Source organism: Thunnus albacares, chromosome 24 (assembly GCF_914725855.1).
Source record: "Thunnus albacares chromosome 24, fThuAlb1.1, whole genome shotgun sequence".
NCBI classification, from domain to species: Eukaryota; Metazoa; Chordata; class Actinopteri; order Scombriformes; family Scombridae; genus Thunnus; species Thunnus albacares.
In genome coordinates, this window is record NC_058129.1 from 3,804,181 (window position 1) to 3,819,395 (window position 15,215).

The window sequence follows — 15,215 nt, forward strand, 5'->3', positions numbered from 1 at the left end:
ACTGGCGCTAGTAACACGTTAATATGCACATTAATCTTTGTGTACACACACCGCCCCATAACTTAGCAGAAGTTACACACCAAGTGGTTTTCAGGTCCTCTCGTCCAACACATGTTACAAAAGTCCATTAAAACCCCATTAACAAGCTCACCCTCTCCGCTGCTTAATAACTTTGACTTTAATGCTGGACGGAGAGGTCAGCATGATGCACTGTAGTCTGCTGTGTCTCTGCCTCTGGCTCCAGTCTAAAGCCTCCAGCTGAAGTTGCCTCTGAGTGCAAACAGGGGTCAATTCCTGTGCCCTCTATCTGTTACGCCATTAATGGGGAAAATGCAAAACAGTGACCTAATCAGTGGTTTGAGGCAGCTTCAGCTTACCTCTGGGAATACATAAACTTACCGTCACTGTGTACTCTGTGGTGCCTCTCAGCTGTGGCAGGGAAGGTGAGAATGACCTCTAACCCTGTCCGTAACTCTAGATATATGGCCTGAGTTCTGGACACTGGCAGAGGTAAGAGTATCCCTGATTATCTGCTGCAAGTGATAGACACCTCTGCCGTTTTACGTTATCAGACCCCTTGAGTTTCAATTAATCATCCCGAGGCACAAAGAGGGCGGGGGGAGGGGGGGGGGGGGGGGGGGGGGGAGGAAGGGGCGGGTGTGTGTGTGTGGATGCAATCTGCTGACTTCATCAGCAGCTCAATCTGTGCAAGTGTGATTTGCGATGATAGTAAATGATATTTTGATGAATATTACTATTGAATTCCAATGTCTGGCCCTTCCAGTCTGCACAACCCCAGACAGCCAACAAATGATTTGGTAGGATGAATAATTAATAAATGCAAACTAATGTTCTGACTTCATGATAAAAAGTTTTACTCCTTTTACTGCTCTTAATTATTTCCTATTTTTAGTTGCAGAAAACAACAAAGTGCCCACACTAATCATGATGAAGAACTTTAACAGATGGTTGGATGATGGATTTTATACGACATTGATGATAATAATATATTTCTTAAGTAGTGAGATTTCACACTCATAAAAAGTAAATGGGGTAAGAAAATGTGATGTGTATAATAGGAATTTTAATATGGCTAGAAAATAATTATATCAAGACTACCTTGTATGAAGGATTTTAAGGTTCTACCACTAAATTGTATGTACATTGCATTGAAATACTGCATGTGGCAATAAAAGTAGCACCTGAAAAGGGGACTGAAGCGGAGAATCTGTGGGTTCCAGCTCTTGCTTTCAAAATTTTTCATAGAAAAATCGAGATTCAAGGCCCACATATTTAAAAAAAAAAAAAAAAAGGCTCAGGTAATTTTTCACATTCAGAAACTTTCTTCTCGCTTGGTGAGCATCTTACCTGCGTGACCTTATCAGTCACATTGTGTGTGCGGTCTTTGACCTTTGGGGCGATGATGGTTTTCTCAGATGATGGAGGGGATGGGCACTTCTTCTCATTGTTGGCTTCAGAGAAGTTGAGCGTGATGAGGGGAATCTTGTTGATGGTGCTGTATTTATTGAGGTTGGAGTCAGAGGTGGAGCCGAGCAGGCTGGACTTAATCTGGCTGAGTGGCCCTGAAAGAGAAAGAGACACAGAGATGATGTCATCACTAAAAAGTTGCCACATCTTCTTCTATGGTTGGCCTATTGTTGATCTAATAGGAGTCCTGAATCGTGGACATCAGAGAACAGTCTAGTGTTCATTTGTGATTGTTGTGACATGGGTAGTGAGCATGGAGTGGCCCTTATTTTTGGAGTGAGTTCAACTATGACACAACACTGAGAATACAACAGATACTGAAATATAAACTCTACACCCCCTGATTGACCCGTCTAGGATGAACAGTCATTTCAAAGTTTCTCATTAAAAGATAATGAAGAACACTGTTGATGAAAGAAAACAATGATTCAATGTGCATCAAACAATGCAACTTCACACAGTTAGTCAAACCATCTGTCTAATGAAGTCACTGTGCCTAAACACAACCAGTGTGTTACTGGATTCACTAAATTTCCCTCTACACAACACACTAAATGTTCCTTTAGCGGACACAACACAATAAAGACTCTAAACACTAGAACAACATGTGACAACACTACACACACTGACATGTGGTCCGATGAGTGATAAAAAGTGAAAACGAGAAAATTGCTGATTCAGCCACGTGAGCCAGCAGAGGAAGGTTGTGCGATTTCCCTCCGTTTCACATAGTAGTACAGTACAGTGATTGAGAGTCAAGGACAGAGAAACAGACAGCTGAGGATGAGAGATTGCATGCGCAGCTTCAATACATGCCACGATAAAGAAACATCATTGCAGTCATAGAAAATAACTTAAAGGAAAAGCTGAAGCCATACCCCCAGCCATCCAGGAGCGAGACACTAGCAAACCAGGAGAGAGAAGAAATAGGAAGTAAAGGGGAAAGTGGAATTATGGAGGGGTGGTAGGATTGCAGGGTCAGTAGTCACGGGCATAAACAACATTACTTAAAATATCACATTAAGGCATTTATAAGCAAATAGAGCACTTTAGCAGCTCTGTAAAATAAAGTGTATACTGTGATGCTAATGCTATAAAACATCAATATTAGTCAGTTATACCTAAACTTTCGGGGAACTCATCATTTGATCATGATCACAATTAAACAATGCATCAAGTGTAAAGTCATAATTGGTGTCAGTGATATTATGTTATGAAACGCATGCAGCATAAGCACTGCTATAATTCTACTGCAAATTAGACTATTAGAGAAGGAAAAGGGTAGGCATATAGAATTTGAAATGAAACACAGTCTGGTTTCTTTTCAATTACTAAAACATGGCATCGAGGAGCCAGAGGTTGCATAGAGGAAAACAGAGGTTGCAGACAGTGGGAGGTATCATCTTGTAAAGCTTCATTGATTTTCTTCAATGAACAAAAGCAGGAGAGAGATTTAATGTGTTGCTTCATGCAAGCGCGTGCAGAGGTCAGTGTTTTTTTTACTGAGCCTTCCCCTGGGCGAGCGGCAAAGGGTTCAGCGGGTCATATGCTCTGAGACTGACTCATTTAGTGGTGTGCAAGTGTTTTGAGGCTCCGGCCCAAGAACTTACAAACACGCTGTCAGTCATCCGCCAAGGCATTTGCATTCAACATAAACCTCAGTCATGTGGGAAAACTCATGCAACAAGCAGGCTTTGTGCAGTATACATGTATTCAATCCGATACACTTGCCAAATTGAACAGCTCAAGATGCAGCAGGCTTCTGTTTTGTTACCTTTGATATTGCGGCCATTGTCTGTAACACAGCAACACAGCATTGGAGAAGAAAAGAAAAAAAAGGGGAGTGGAGGTGAGAGAAGAATTTCTGGTTTTCTGTGATGACAAATGGGGGCTGGCATTAAACCCTCGCTGCTGTCCCCATAAACAATTCATTACTGTGAAGTAGACATATTACTGTGTCAGCCATTGGGAGCTATTTGAATGAGAATTGTAGATAAGGGGATGGGGGTAGACTGATTGGCCTGGAGGAAACGGGGCCAGTCTGGGGCACTTCTACTCTCATCCAAATGAGGGCCAAAAGGCTAATGAGTGATTTAGACCCAAGGGAAGATCAATAGCACAGAGTATAGATGGTGACTCAGTATAATGCTGATTAAGAGACACGCCACATCTCACATCTCCTAATTTGGGACCAAAGGGAGTTTGGTAATTAATCTAGCCAAATTATAGTCAATGTTTGTCATGAGTAATAACTTCCTTCATAAGTCCCTCGATGTAAAGTACAATATCCGGGAGTTGACCACATCTGACTCTTTATTATTAGCTGACATCACTTAGCCAATAGGGTTTTTGCTAGAGCAGTGGTCACCAACTGTCAAGGGAATTTTTTTGTAATTAAAAAGAGAAAATAACATAAAGCAGAAGTTATTAGATAAAAGAACTGTGTAATATTTGTTTGGAAATCTTACAAAAAATTGATTTACAGCAAATAGTAAGGGCAGAGTAGAGCAGGAGATTCCTACCTTCACTGGCATGTCGGTCCCTGAACACCATCTTGGAGTTGGACCCAAATCCTTCGATGTCATGTACGGAGGAGGCTCTGCGAATACTGCAAACACTCTCTCTGGAGGCGGTTGGAGTGAGGCCCGGGATTGATGGAGCTGCAATGAGTGTGTCTTCCTGGCTCTGGTGTTGGGTCTGGGCGACGGCCTGGTCAGGATATGTCCGGTCCCAGGGGCCCTTGGGCGACGAATGGTCCAAAGGCCCAGACACAGGGGTGGAACAGTGGCTGGGGCCGATGAGGGCACGGGTGTCGTTGGCGTAGGAGGGACTGCAGCTCTCGCGGGTGGTGGGGAGTTGGTAGTCGCGTGTGGCCACAGAGCCGTCGCTGTGGCGAGGGGAGTCGACCATGACGGCATCGGGGTCCTCCTGGGGCAGGGACTGCTTGCTGATGCCCAGGAGAGGTAAGGCTGGGAAACGGAAGCGAAAGAATCTTCCTTTCCCTGATGGAGAAGAAAATTGAAAATGAAACACAGAAACAAGACATCTATTTCTGTCATATTATTCCAAACTAATACCCAATTTAACAACAGTTTATGGTGACCAGTGACACTGAGTATGCATGGGTGCCTATAGGAAATTTGGATCATGTATAAACACACATTTTGAGGAGAAAATGTTCCCTCATCCAGCAGTGGATAACTAACTGATCCAATTATTGTGAAGAGGTATAGTTAGTGTATGGTGGTTGCATGGGAACATAACTCCCATTGACCTTGGGTTGTGTTTTCATGGGGTGTTTGTAACAGAACTTGCTTGCAGTCTTCAACATCCCTGCTGATATCTTGTACTTGTTTGCCAATAGCACTGAAAAGCCTGCCAATGCAGCTATCTTAAAAAGACCCTGGCAGATCAAAACAAATGCCCGCTCTGCCGCAGGCACTAGTTCAATCTTCAATTTCCTTCAATTATTCATGCAGGAGGACATTTGCTGAAATATTATAATGGTAGAAGTGCGATGAGGACTCAGTACTATAAAGGATTATGTGCAGGATTTTAATGAGTGATTGATAGCTGGGGAGATGAAGGAGAATGCAACAGAGAAAGTAATATTCAGGGTGTTGCTTATAATAGAGTCTGAAGGAATCTCTTGCAGGAAACAGTGAAACATAATAAGATTATAGTTGAGTTTAGAGTAAAGTCTGTTAAATTGAATACATGTAGGCTATGCTATAAACACACAGTACACATTGACGCATACACCATTCACAAATGGGCACATTTAGTTATATCTAACAATATCTGCAAACATGTCATGAGAGAGACAGTCGCGCTCACAGGATTTCACATATGGACCGCAAACCGTAGCCTGTATGTTGTGAATCATTTAGTCGCCTGAGCATATGCCATACATGTCAGAATGCTTTCTCAGTCCTGGAAAACAAGTCTTACTGCCATGAGGCTCTGTGAAGTCCCTTCATAAAAGAATTAAAAGAAAAAAAAAAACGATGGAGCAAACCTGAATTTATGAAACGAAACAGCAAAACATTATGTCCCCTTTTGTATATTCGCTTTAGCAAACTGCAGCACATTGAATTTGACCCTGTTCGACTCCAATATCTGCAAAGAGCAGAACAGATAGGGATGTATTCAGAGACATGGTACTGTAGGCTGTAAAAATAGAAAATGGAATTAAGGTTTGAGGCTCAGCAGTGAGCAGCATGCATCTTTATCTTCCTCATTGCTCCTTTTACTCGGTGAGACTGGCAGGTAGGAGAGGAAGAAACTAATTTTAGACACAATACTCTGTGTCTGCTTGGGTCAGTGTAGAGTGTTTAAATTAAGTCTCTAGCCAGATGCTGATGATGCTGGAAATGATCATTTGCATTTAATTGGTGATTCAGAGCGGGATCTGAAACTAGTGTTCAAATCTACATTGCAATATGACTGAACAAGTCATTCATCTTCATTAGGATGGAATTAAGTTGAATTAGTATTCTTGTTTCTGTAAAAGAATCATGAACAAATTCTGTTTCATCTGCTGATAAAAAAATACCATACGGATTCAACTATCTGAAACTGATCCCAAACCAGCAAACCCAAATTATCTGCCAAAGAGTCTGCAAAATACAACAAAACCCTGTGTAGTTGGGCTGTCTCCAACACTTTCCCCTACAAGAGAAATTGTCCCCTTTAGCGATCGCAGCGTTGCAATATAACAACAGTGACAATTTTTCCAATTAATTGTGCAGCTCTACAGCATTCCATATTTCCAACAGTTTGATTTAAACACCAGACTTGGCTGTTAAAATGACACCTTACCAAAATAATGAATGGTAGTTGGTGCACATTCACATGCTCAGAGCTCTGTTTCTAATTACTGTGCCTAGAGGATAAACATATACGCCACAAATCTTTTAATTAGCTCATAATTCAGTCACGGATTCATGGTGTGTGCTGAGAACACTGTATGTAGCTATATTTAATTGTGATATTGAAAAGGCTGAACCTTGCAGGAATATGCTGCCCTTTGAGTGCTGTTAGTGGGTTGTGTGTGTGTGTGCGTGTGCGTGTGTCCTCCCTCTCACTGCCTCTCCAAACACTCTCATTCTTTCCCTGCAAAAACTCACCAGCGGCTTTACACAACCAATGGACGCACAGTGGCCCTTGTTGCTATGATACCGGATAGTAATATTTGCATTGAATATTAATTGGGCCCTCAGATCCCCATGCTGGAGAGTGAAATGTCTTTCTGTAATGTGAGCATGATTCAGATATCAGGGAGAAGTAGAAAAGAGCACAATAAACCTTCATCCTTTGGTAAAAACAGGGCAAAAACGGTTTTGCATCCTTTTGTTTCTGTATCCTGTTCTTGTGGTTTTGCTGACGTTAAATGAGGAAGAAAACATTAGTGTGGTTAATGTGCTTACTAACTGATTTGCATGCAGTGCTCTTTTACCTAAGGAGTGTTTACCTGGGCTCCCTGTTCACCTATTACTCACCAGCTGTAGAGAATAACTAATTCTGCTGTGTCCCCACTTTTCACCGCATTCATTTATAAAAGAGAAAAAATTAAAGTATTTCAACAAGCCTGAGTTAGTAGTAGTTAGACTGTTTTTATATTTGTATGGCATTTATCCATAATTCGATAGTTACCAGCAGAGTCTGGCAGTAAATATGGGGAGAAAGAAAGGGAAATAATATGTGACAAAGGTTACTGGCTGGAATTGAACCAGAGACAACATGGTTACATTGTATGCTTCTTACAATAGGCACATGTTCAAACACTTCCCTTGGAACCCAGCACCTGCAAAGAATTCATGGATGTGTTTGTACCTCTTGGACACCATCCCATCCTGATCCTAAACTTTAAACCACAGGGACTGACTGACAGGTAACAGGTGTCCTATCAAAGCCATCTTTAAGAGACTGTCATTAAGTCATACAAGTCCTCATTGCACTTGACGGTTTTATTTTTAAGAAACTGATAGTGTAGCATAGTGGGGGAAATGGCTATTGTGATGAGCTAACAAATCAGGTAAATACATTTTGTTCAGCTTTTTTTTTTATTCATATTAAAGTCCCATCAGTTTCAGGTTCATCAGCATCAGTTTGTGCCACTCTGTGCAGTTTGTTTGAACACAAAGTGCTGTTTCACTAGGATACATTAGACATTTTGATCGTTCATTGTACGGTTTTTCCACTATCAGTTCAATGGTTGTCAAACACATTGACACAGTGTACTGATAACATGCTAATTTGTGCCACTATCTGCCTTCAGTGCGTGGCATATTCTGTTCCTTAATTTCCCTCTGATACTTCAAGTTTGTACTATTTCTGCCTTGCAACAATAACAACATGTATGAATCACAGTCAGTAATAAATCAGACATTTTCACACCGTTGTCCACTCTTAAACCACCAGTCTGGAGTTATGGCTGATACATTAAATGCCGCTTTTCTTGTAATTTATGGGTATGTGAAAGTGGTCCTGCTCAGCCACATCAAAGAAAAATGAGAATCCAAGATGGTTGCAGGATGGATGGATCGATGCTGAGTGGCAAAAGCAATCGATAAGTAGCACCTAATGCATGGCTGCTCATTCCCCAGATGGAGTCCAGATAATGTAACACATGGATCATAACCTAGTATCATCTAAAGGCAGCTCCTCCTGCACACACTGTAGTTATCAGAACAGTCACACAAGGAGTTAAATTTACATCTGTAGCAGTTTGTTTATCTGTAAGGTTCTTAAAGTATGCAGTGATACTCATAATTTGTGATCTCGGTCCATCTGCTGGTAAAAAAGTGCAATACTAGGTCTCTAGAGTTAACTGAGGGAGGGCTGAGATGAAATGAGGCCAAGAAATAGCAACTCTCTCTGGTAATCCCTGCGACTGCAGAGGTTGCATGTAGGCAGAGAGAGAAAGAGAGAGAGAGAGAGAGAGAGAAAGAGAGAGAGAGACAGTGTCCAGCATTGATACTCGTCCTGGTAAACAAATCTGGGACTCACCACCAGATTTGCAGGGACGCCCACTTAGATATTCAGATAGGCGTGAATAGAAGCCTGCTCCATCAGGGATTGCCCATGTGCTCGGGCTGAGCAATTAGCTCCCTTAAAAAAGTGACAGGAAGGCCTTATCAGCGACACATACACGCCTGCACAAACACGAACAGACTCACAAATCGAGTCTGCACACAAATACACACACACACTTGCTTAAGTAGTCAACACACGCATCAGGACTCTTTTCACCACACACCCCATGAGGCAACAGCCTGTTAGGGGCCTCATCCAATTACAGTCATCTAGAGGTGACCTCTGGTCCTCTATGCTGCAGTTTCATACAGTATGTCACAGATAGGAAATAGAGAAAGAGAGACACATAGAAGACAAAGGAGGTCTCAAGAGCATGTTCAAGAGCACCGCTGGGGAATGGCATTATACACTATTACACCGACAGCTCTGGGAAGCGGAGTGCTCTCCAGCACTGCTCCAGTAGTTCATCAGGCCATCCTGGCAGGCTATGAGCTATAATTGGGCCAGACCTTTGAGATGATGGCAGGCCAACGCATCAGTGTCGGCTAAATGCTGGTGTCAACATGCCAAAGGAGCCATCTAGCAGGGAATTCCTGCAGCTACACTCAACGCTGTGTAGGAACAAGTGATAGTGAATGTGTGAGCTGGAGATTGCTACAAGCTATATCTGGATTTAGGCATTATACTACAAAAGACAAGATAATAAAGAAATGTATCCATTCTAGCAGACAGCAGGGCGTGCAACATTAATATCAGGGTCATGTCAAATTCTTAAGACACAGAGGGGGTTGGGTTAAAGGCACAAATTGATGTGGATGTGGGAAAAGGTTACAAGTAAAAGGTCACAGCCGGCTGCTACATCACCATCACTCCTTTTCTGCCTCCTTTCTCTTCCAATCTTCAGCTGGAGTCCATGCAGTACAGAACTGAAATGTTCTAACATGATTCGTCTAAGTTGTGAATATGTGTCCATCTTTTTAAGTGTAATATTTGTAGCAGTATATTTACTGCATGGCACCAACACCGCCAGGATTAGTGCTCAGGCTCTGTGAATAAAAGCTTCTACCAAATGTTTCATGTAGTGTGTTTTACTCACATTGGTGAGCTTTGGATGGTGAGGTGTGGTTGAGTCTCTCCAGTGAGTCACTGCTGCCTTCGTCCAGGATGTAATCAAAGTTAAGGATGAACATCATGACCACGCCCTCCTCGTTCTTCACAGGGATGATATGGGTTGCGCAGAGGAAGTTTGAACCTAACAAACAGGAAATTAAATCACAGTTAGAAATAGGTAATAAACTTTTATGCTTTGTGTTAGATGGACTTGGTACATGACCCGCTGCAATCAGATATAAAATCCTGAAATTATGAGCCCCATCAATCTCAAAGGCAAGCTTGCCTCATTTAAAATTCATAACTTTAATTATTTTCTGTGTGCTAAAATGGAATTGCCTGCAAAACAAAATGGGAGAACCTGATCAAAGCTTCAAAGTAACATAACAGCTTTTCTGATACAGTACAGTTTGACCCTGCAGCTTTCCATTAACACTCTTTGACATTCAAACATCTTATTCCAGATAAAGCTGTGTGTGCGGAAAGGCCTGGCAGAGAAATGAGGGTGAAAAGGTCAAGAGGTCCACTGAGAGGAAAGCCTCTGGAGCTGAATGATTTCACTTATCCAGTCAATCCCTCTGTCCTGCAGATGAGTACAGCATAGTTCAGTACAGTGAAATACAGTGCAAATGTCTATTCAACTCATGTTAACATTGATGCATTATCCAATTAATACAAGACATTCAAATGAATAACAATGCACCCGCAATATATGCTTGTGACCAACCATAAATTGTCATTCTCACATTTTATTCTCTGAATGTTCTAAGCCTCATGGAGAAAAAAAAACCCCAATTGCTTTCAGTTTTTAAACCCCAATTATTTGAACTGCCGATGGCTCCGCAGTGGGAGGTAAATTTAATGCAGCCCTGCTTGCTGCTAATGCCTCATGTCTAAATGTTCCTAATTCATCAAAACAGCAGACAAGAGGTCAGGATGAAAAAGGGATGGTGCACCATTTATACCAACTGTCTTGTCTTCACTTGAAATGAAATATTAACATTATAACCAACAAAGTCAAGGTATTTTAGATTTAACTGACTGTCTTCATTGATCATTTTGATATCCCCTGTTGTCAGCATTGGCTACATGGGATGTACAAAAGCTATGACAGAGATTACTAGACCAGAAAATGAAATGTATATTAAGTTTTAAATAATGGATATGGACATCTCTGGAAGATGCTCTCCTTCACATTAGGCTCTAAGTCCTGCTGTCAACAGGAGGCTATTTATAGCTCACCCAGCAGGCACCCAGCCCACAGCGTTTCTTTTCTGGGGGAACACAGAGACAAACACACACACACGGCTGCGCAAACACACTCAAGTACAATTCTGACTTAACTCACAAATGTGTGTGTATTTGCAAAAATTTCCATGTATGTATACGCTTGTGTACGCACAAACAAAATAATTGCAGAATTTCAGTCTTCTTCGCACTATTTTTTTATGATATTTTAACAAGAGGCTATAAAACAATGAAATTCTATTGTGTAGCAACATTACAAACCAACTGCTTCAACAGACTGGGGTTTGATTTATGTATTGGGGAGCCCTGATTCTACTGGGCTAAGCAGTATGCTGCCCCTAATAGTACATCAGTGTCACCATGAGTGGATGGAGCCATTAATTTCAGTCAGAGGGAGTGGGGGGGACAAGCTGTATCACGCCTCCTCTGCCTTTGTGTGACAATATGCAAAAGCAGCCCATACTCCATGTGCATGTGTCTCTTTGCTTTCATGGTTTTCAGGAACAGTCTGACTGTACCGTAGCTAGACGGAACACATACACAGCAAAGACAGGTTATAGGGATGTGAATATCAGTGGAAGTTTGTGGATGAAAGAAGAATACAGTAGAAAAAGGCTTCATATGAAAATTCTAAAGATCTTGCACACTTGAGAATGATTCACCTCTAACTTACAGTTTTGAACACTTGTATTTTATTATGAAAGACCTTAATAGAAAAGTCCTTGACTTTGATGTCAGTGTTGAACCCTATATCTATTTGTTGCAATTTATTGAAATAAACAACAAATGTGGCTGTTTTATCTCCTTAAGCACAAGGAGTAGCAATAACAGTGATGAGTGTCTTCCTGACAATTCACTATATTTGCAAATCAAAATTAAAATGATCATATCTGTCTCCATGGAAACAAGTGAGCACGCCAGAGAAAAGCAAACTTGCTGTGCCAAGTTGGATATGACTTTCATTGATCTCCACTGCAAAGCTACTTCAAGATGTTTCTCAAATAAAATTGGCTCATCTTTTTTTCTGCTGAAGACATCTGTCAGTTTATGGAGAACTCCTGACAAATGAAACTTCAGGAGGAACAATAGAAATTTCCTTTCGGTACATTTTCAACTTTTACAGAACCATCAGGGGCCATTTTCCCCTGTAGTGATGCTAGCAAGTACAGCACACATACAGGAAAGAGCTTTGGCTAAAGAGGCTAAACTCATATTGATCAAATATCTCACATACAGTGCCAGTCAAAAGTTTGGACACCCCCTGACTGGATGACCGGATCTGAAGATTGCTGCTGATTTGTTAGGCTCCATACTTGCATCTATATACCACCTTTTCTTGCCATTTTTGTCTACCGTGGTGTGTGCTCTGGTGAGTGTCTTTCAACCATCTCATCCATTCAACAATCAAGGAAAAAGTTACAGATATAGAGAAAGGGTGTATGCCTGCTTATGTCTGTTTTGTTTTTGGCTTTTGTGTTTTCCACACACATCAAACACCTCTGCTAAAATTTCACTCTTACCAGACAGAGCACAACTGAACTTTTTTGGATGGATGGATACTTTGGAATTTACTCCACCTGTTGGCAAACAGACAATTGGTGTGGTGTGACAAACAAAAGCTGACATAAGGGAAATAGCACAAGGCACGTCTTTTATTGGCTCCTATGAATTATAGGCATACACTATTATTCCTATTTCTGCTTGAGTGGAGATAAACAGCCAAACCCAGGTCCAGCCCCAGACCTAATAAGTAAAACATCAAGAACTTGGACCAACAGTCCTTCACACTTGACAATGGAAATGGATACAGATTCGACTATAAACTAACTTCACTTTGGTCTGCCTGGGGTGTCGGAAACTATTCCTGGTCTGGCAGAAATGAGGAATAACTTGACTATATTTCAAATGGACACCATCCAAGACTCACCGTCTTCTGAACAGCAACGTCTCAGTGCTGATTTTCACCGGAAGAGACGCAAGACAGTTATTGGTCGTGCTGCACTTAAACAAAAGGAACTCAGGTATTTTCAAACTGTGAACCATGCAAAGGTAATCTGGGACTTAAAGTCTAACCGAAATGAATTCTTGGAGGTCGTTTAAATATTCAGAGTATTATATCAGGTTCAACATCTATTGACAGATTCTAATTTGGATTTCCTGGCTCTGGGTGAAACTTGGCTGAACAATAATATTCCATCAACTATGATTGATGTTCCTGGGTATGATTGTTATAGAAAAGACAGACAATCAGGAAAAGGAGGGGGAGTCCTGATCTATATCAGAGACACCCTCAAGTGCTCTGACATTAATCTGGATTTAGAAAGTCTAATCTTAAATATTGTCTTATCACCTTAGATGAATTTTAACATTGTGATACAATCCTCTCTCTTGCAACATGTCTTTTTATCATGATTTAGATGATTTGTTGAAACTGTTAAATTGTCACAGTGAAACTATTACTTGGAGATTTTAACATAAATTGGCTAGACAAAGGCAATAAGCAAAAACAGTATGATCACATCAAAATATAAATCGCATCAAATGACAAAAGGCCCAAAAAGACTTACATGAACAAGTTAAACACTTGTAGATCTAACGTTTTCGAATAAACCTGAGCGAGTGACAAGAACTTATAATTTATTGACAGGTCCGTCTGATCATAATTTGATCTTCATCATCAGGAAACTGACCAAACATTGATAATCGACAGAATAGGATTCAAAAGAATGAAATCCTTCTGTTTGAGAGTGAAGTACGGGATACAGTAAATTGTTATTCAGTTCTACAAACATGTGACATAAATAAATATTGCAATATCTTGATGGATTCACTCATATATACAATTCAAAAATTCATAAAGCCATTCAAATGTGGTAAAAAAAAGACCATCTCCGCCTTGGGTTGATAATGATATTCATCAACTAAAAGAGGGATCTCGTATTAAAACAATAACTTCCTCAAAATTAGACAAGAATACTCTTATTTTTAAAGGACTCAGAAATAAAGTGGTCAGCTAACTAAGAAAAGCAAAGACTACCTACTTTATGCTGTTGATTGCATAACTGGGGGGAAACAGTTCATCTCTTTGGAGACATATCAATAGACTTATTAAACAAGAGTCTAATAAGAGAAAAGGAATGATTCAATTGAATGTAAATGGATTGATTGGTTCTGCTAGCATGGTAATTGCAAATGCATTTAATTCCTATTTTGTCCAATCAGTGGAGGAACTGGCAACAAACTTTAAACTGATAGAGCTGTCAGAGACTTCAGCAAATGACACAGTGAATTAATTTCCATCACACACACTGATCAAGGTAAAATTCAACAATTAATCAATTAAATTATTCAAAGGCTAAAGATGTATTTGGGTTAGACGCTGATTTTATAAAAACGTATACTGATTCTCTGATAAGGCCTATAACTCATTATAAATGTATCCATTAATACTGGGGAATTTCCTCAATTATTTAAACAAGCAATTATAACTGCAATTTTTAAGTCTGGAGAGCCTGACCAATCTTGTAATTATAGACTGATCTCAATTCTCCCTGCCATCTTGAAAGTTATTAAAAAGTTAGTGGCAGAGCAGTTGATTAATTTTCTTGAAAGAAACTAGCTTCTCCATCCAGAACAATTTGGGTTTTGACCAAGATATTCAACAGAAATGGCTACATCTTATCTTAAAAAAAATATTAAGAGGTCACTAGATGAAGGTAAAATAGTGAAAGCAGTATTCAAACTGTTCATCTGATCGTCAGATACTTTTAAATGGATTTAAAAAGCTAAACTTTTCCCAACAATCTCTCAGCGGGTTTAAATCATATCTGGAATCCTGAGAGCAATGTGTTAAAATGATTGGTATGACATCGCCCCTTGGAAATTGCATAATGAGCATACCACAAGGTTCCATCTTGGGACCACTGCTCTTTTGCTTATACATTAATGAGCTAGGAGACAGCTGTAAAGAGGTTGGATGCCAAATGTATGCTGATGATGCAGTCATTTATGTATCGACAAAGACTCCACAACAGGCCGCAGAGTTACTGAATAGGCAAATGGTCAGTGTCTCACAGTGGCTTCAAAATAATTTCCTAACTCTGAACTGTGCAAAAACTGTTTCAATGTGCTTTTCAATAAGACAATAACTATTGATCAGAGGGAATTAGAGAAAGTAAATGAATTCAAATATCTAGGTGTTGTCTTAGATCCCCAATTAAAATGGAAGCATATTAGGAAAATGTCCAAGAGCATCAAGACCTTAGCTTGTTTCGACTCATACGATCCTGTTTACCCACATCTCTTTTTGTATAACTGTCTGGGGCCAGGCA

The 15,215-nt window shown here is 40.4% G+C and overlaps 1 protein-coding gene across 4 annotated transcripts in view; it reads right to left on the reverse strand.

Moving 5' to 3' along the window:
- Positions 1-15,215, reverse strand: part of kcnh7 (potassium channel, voltage gated eag related subfamily H, member 7) — a 70,402-nt gene that overhangs the window by 26,629 nt on the left and 28,558 nt on the right. For 3 of the 4 annotated variants that reach the window (XM_044344881.1, XM_044344879.1, XM_044344878.1), the window contains exons 3-6: positions 9,623-9,778; positions 4,011-4,490; positions 3,263-3,283; positions 1,369-1,583 (exon numbers count right to left, since the gene is read on the reverse strand). In XM_044344881.1, the coding sequence (XP_044200816.1) occupies positions 1,369-1,583; positions 3,263-3,283; positions 4,011-4,490; positions 9,623-9,778 (872 nt within the window). The remainder of the gene's footprint in view (positions 1-1,368; positions 1,584-3,262; positions 3,284-4,010; positions 4,491-9,622; positions 9,779-15,215) is intronic. The other variant, XM_044344880.1, reaches the window with a different exon arrangement.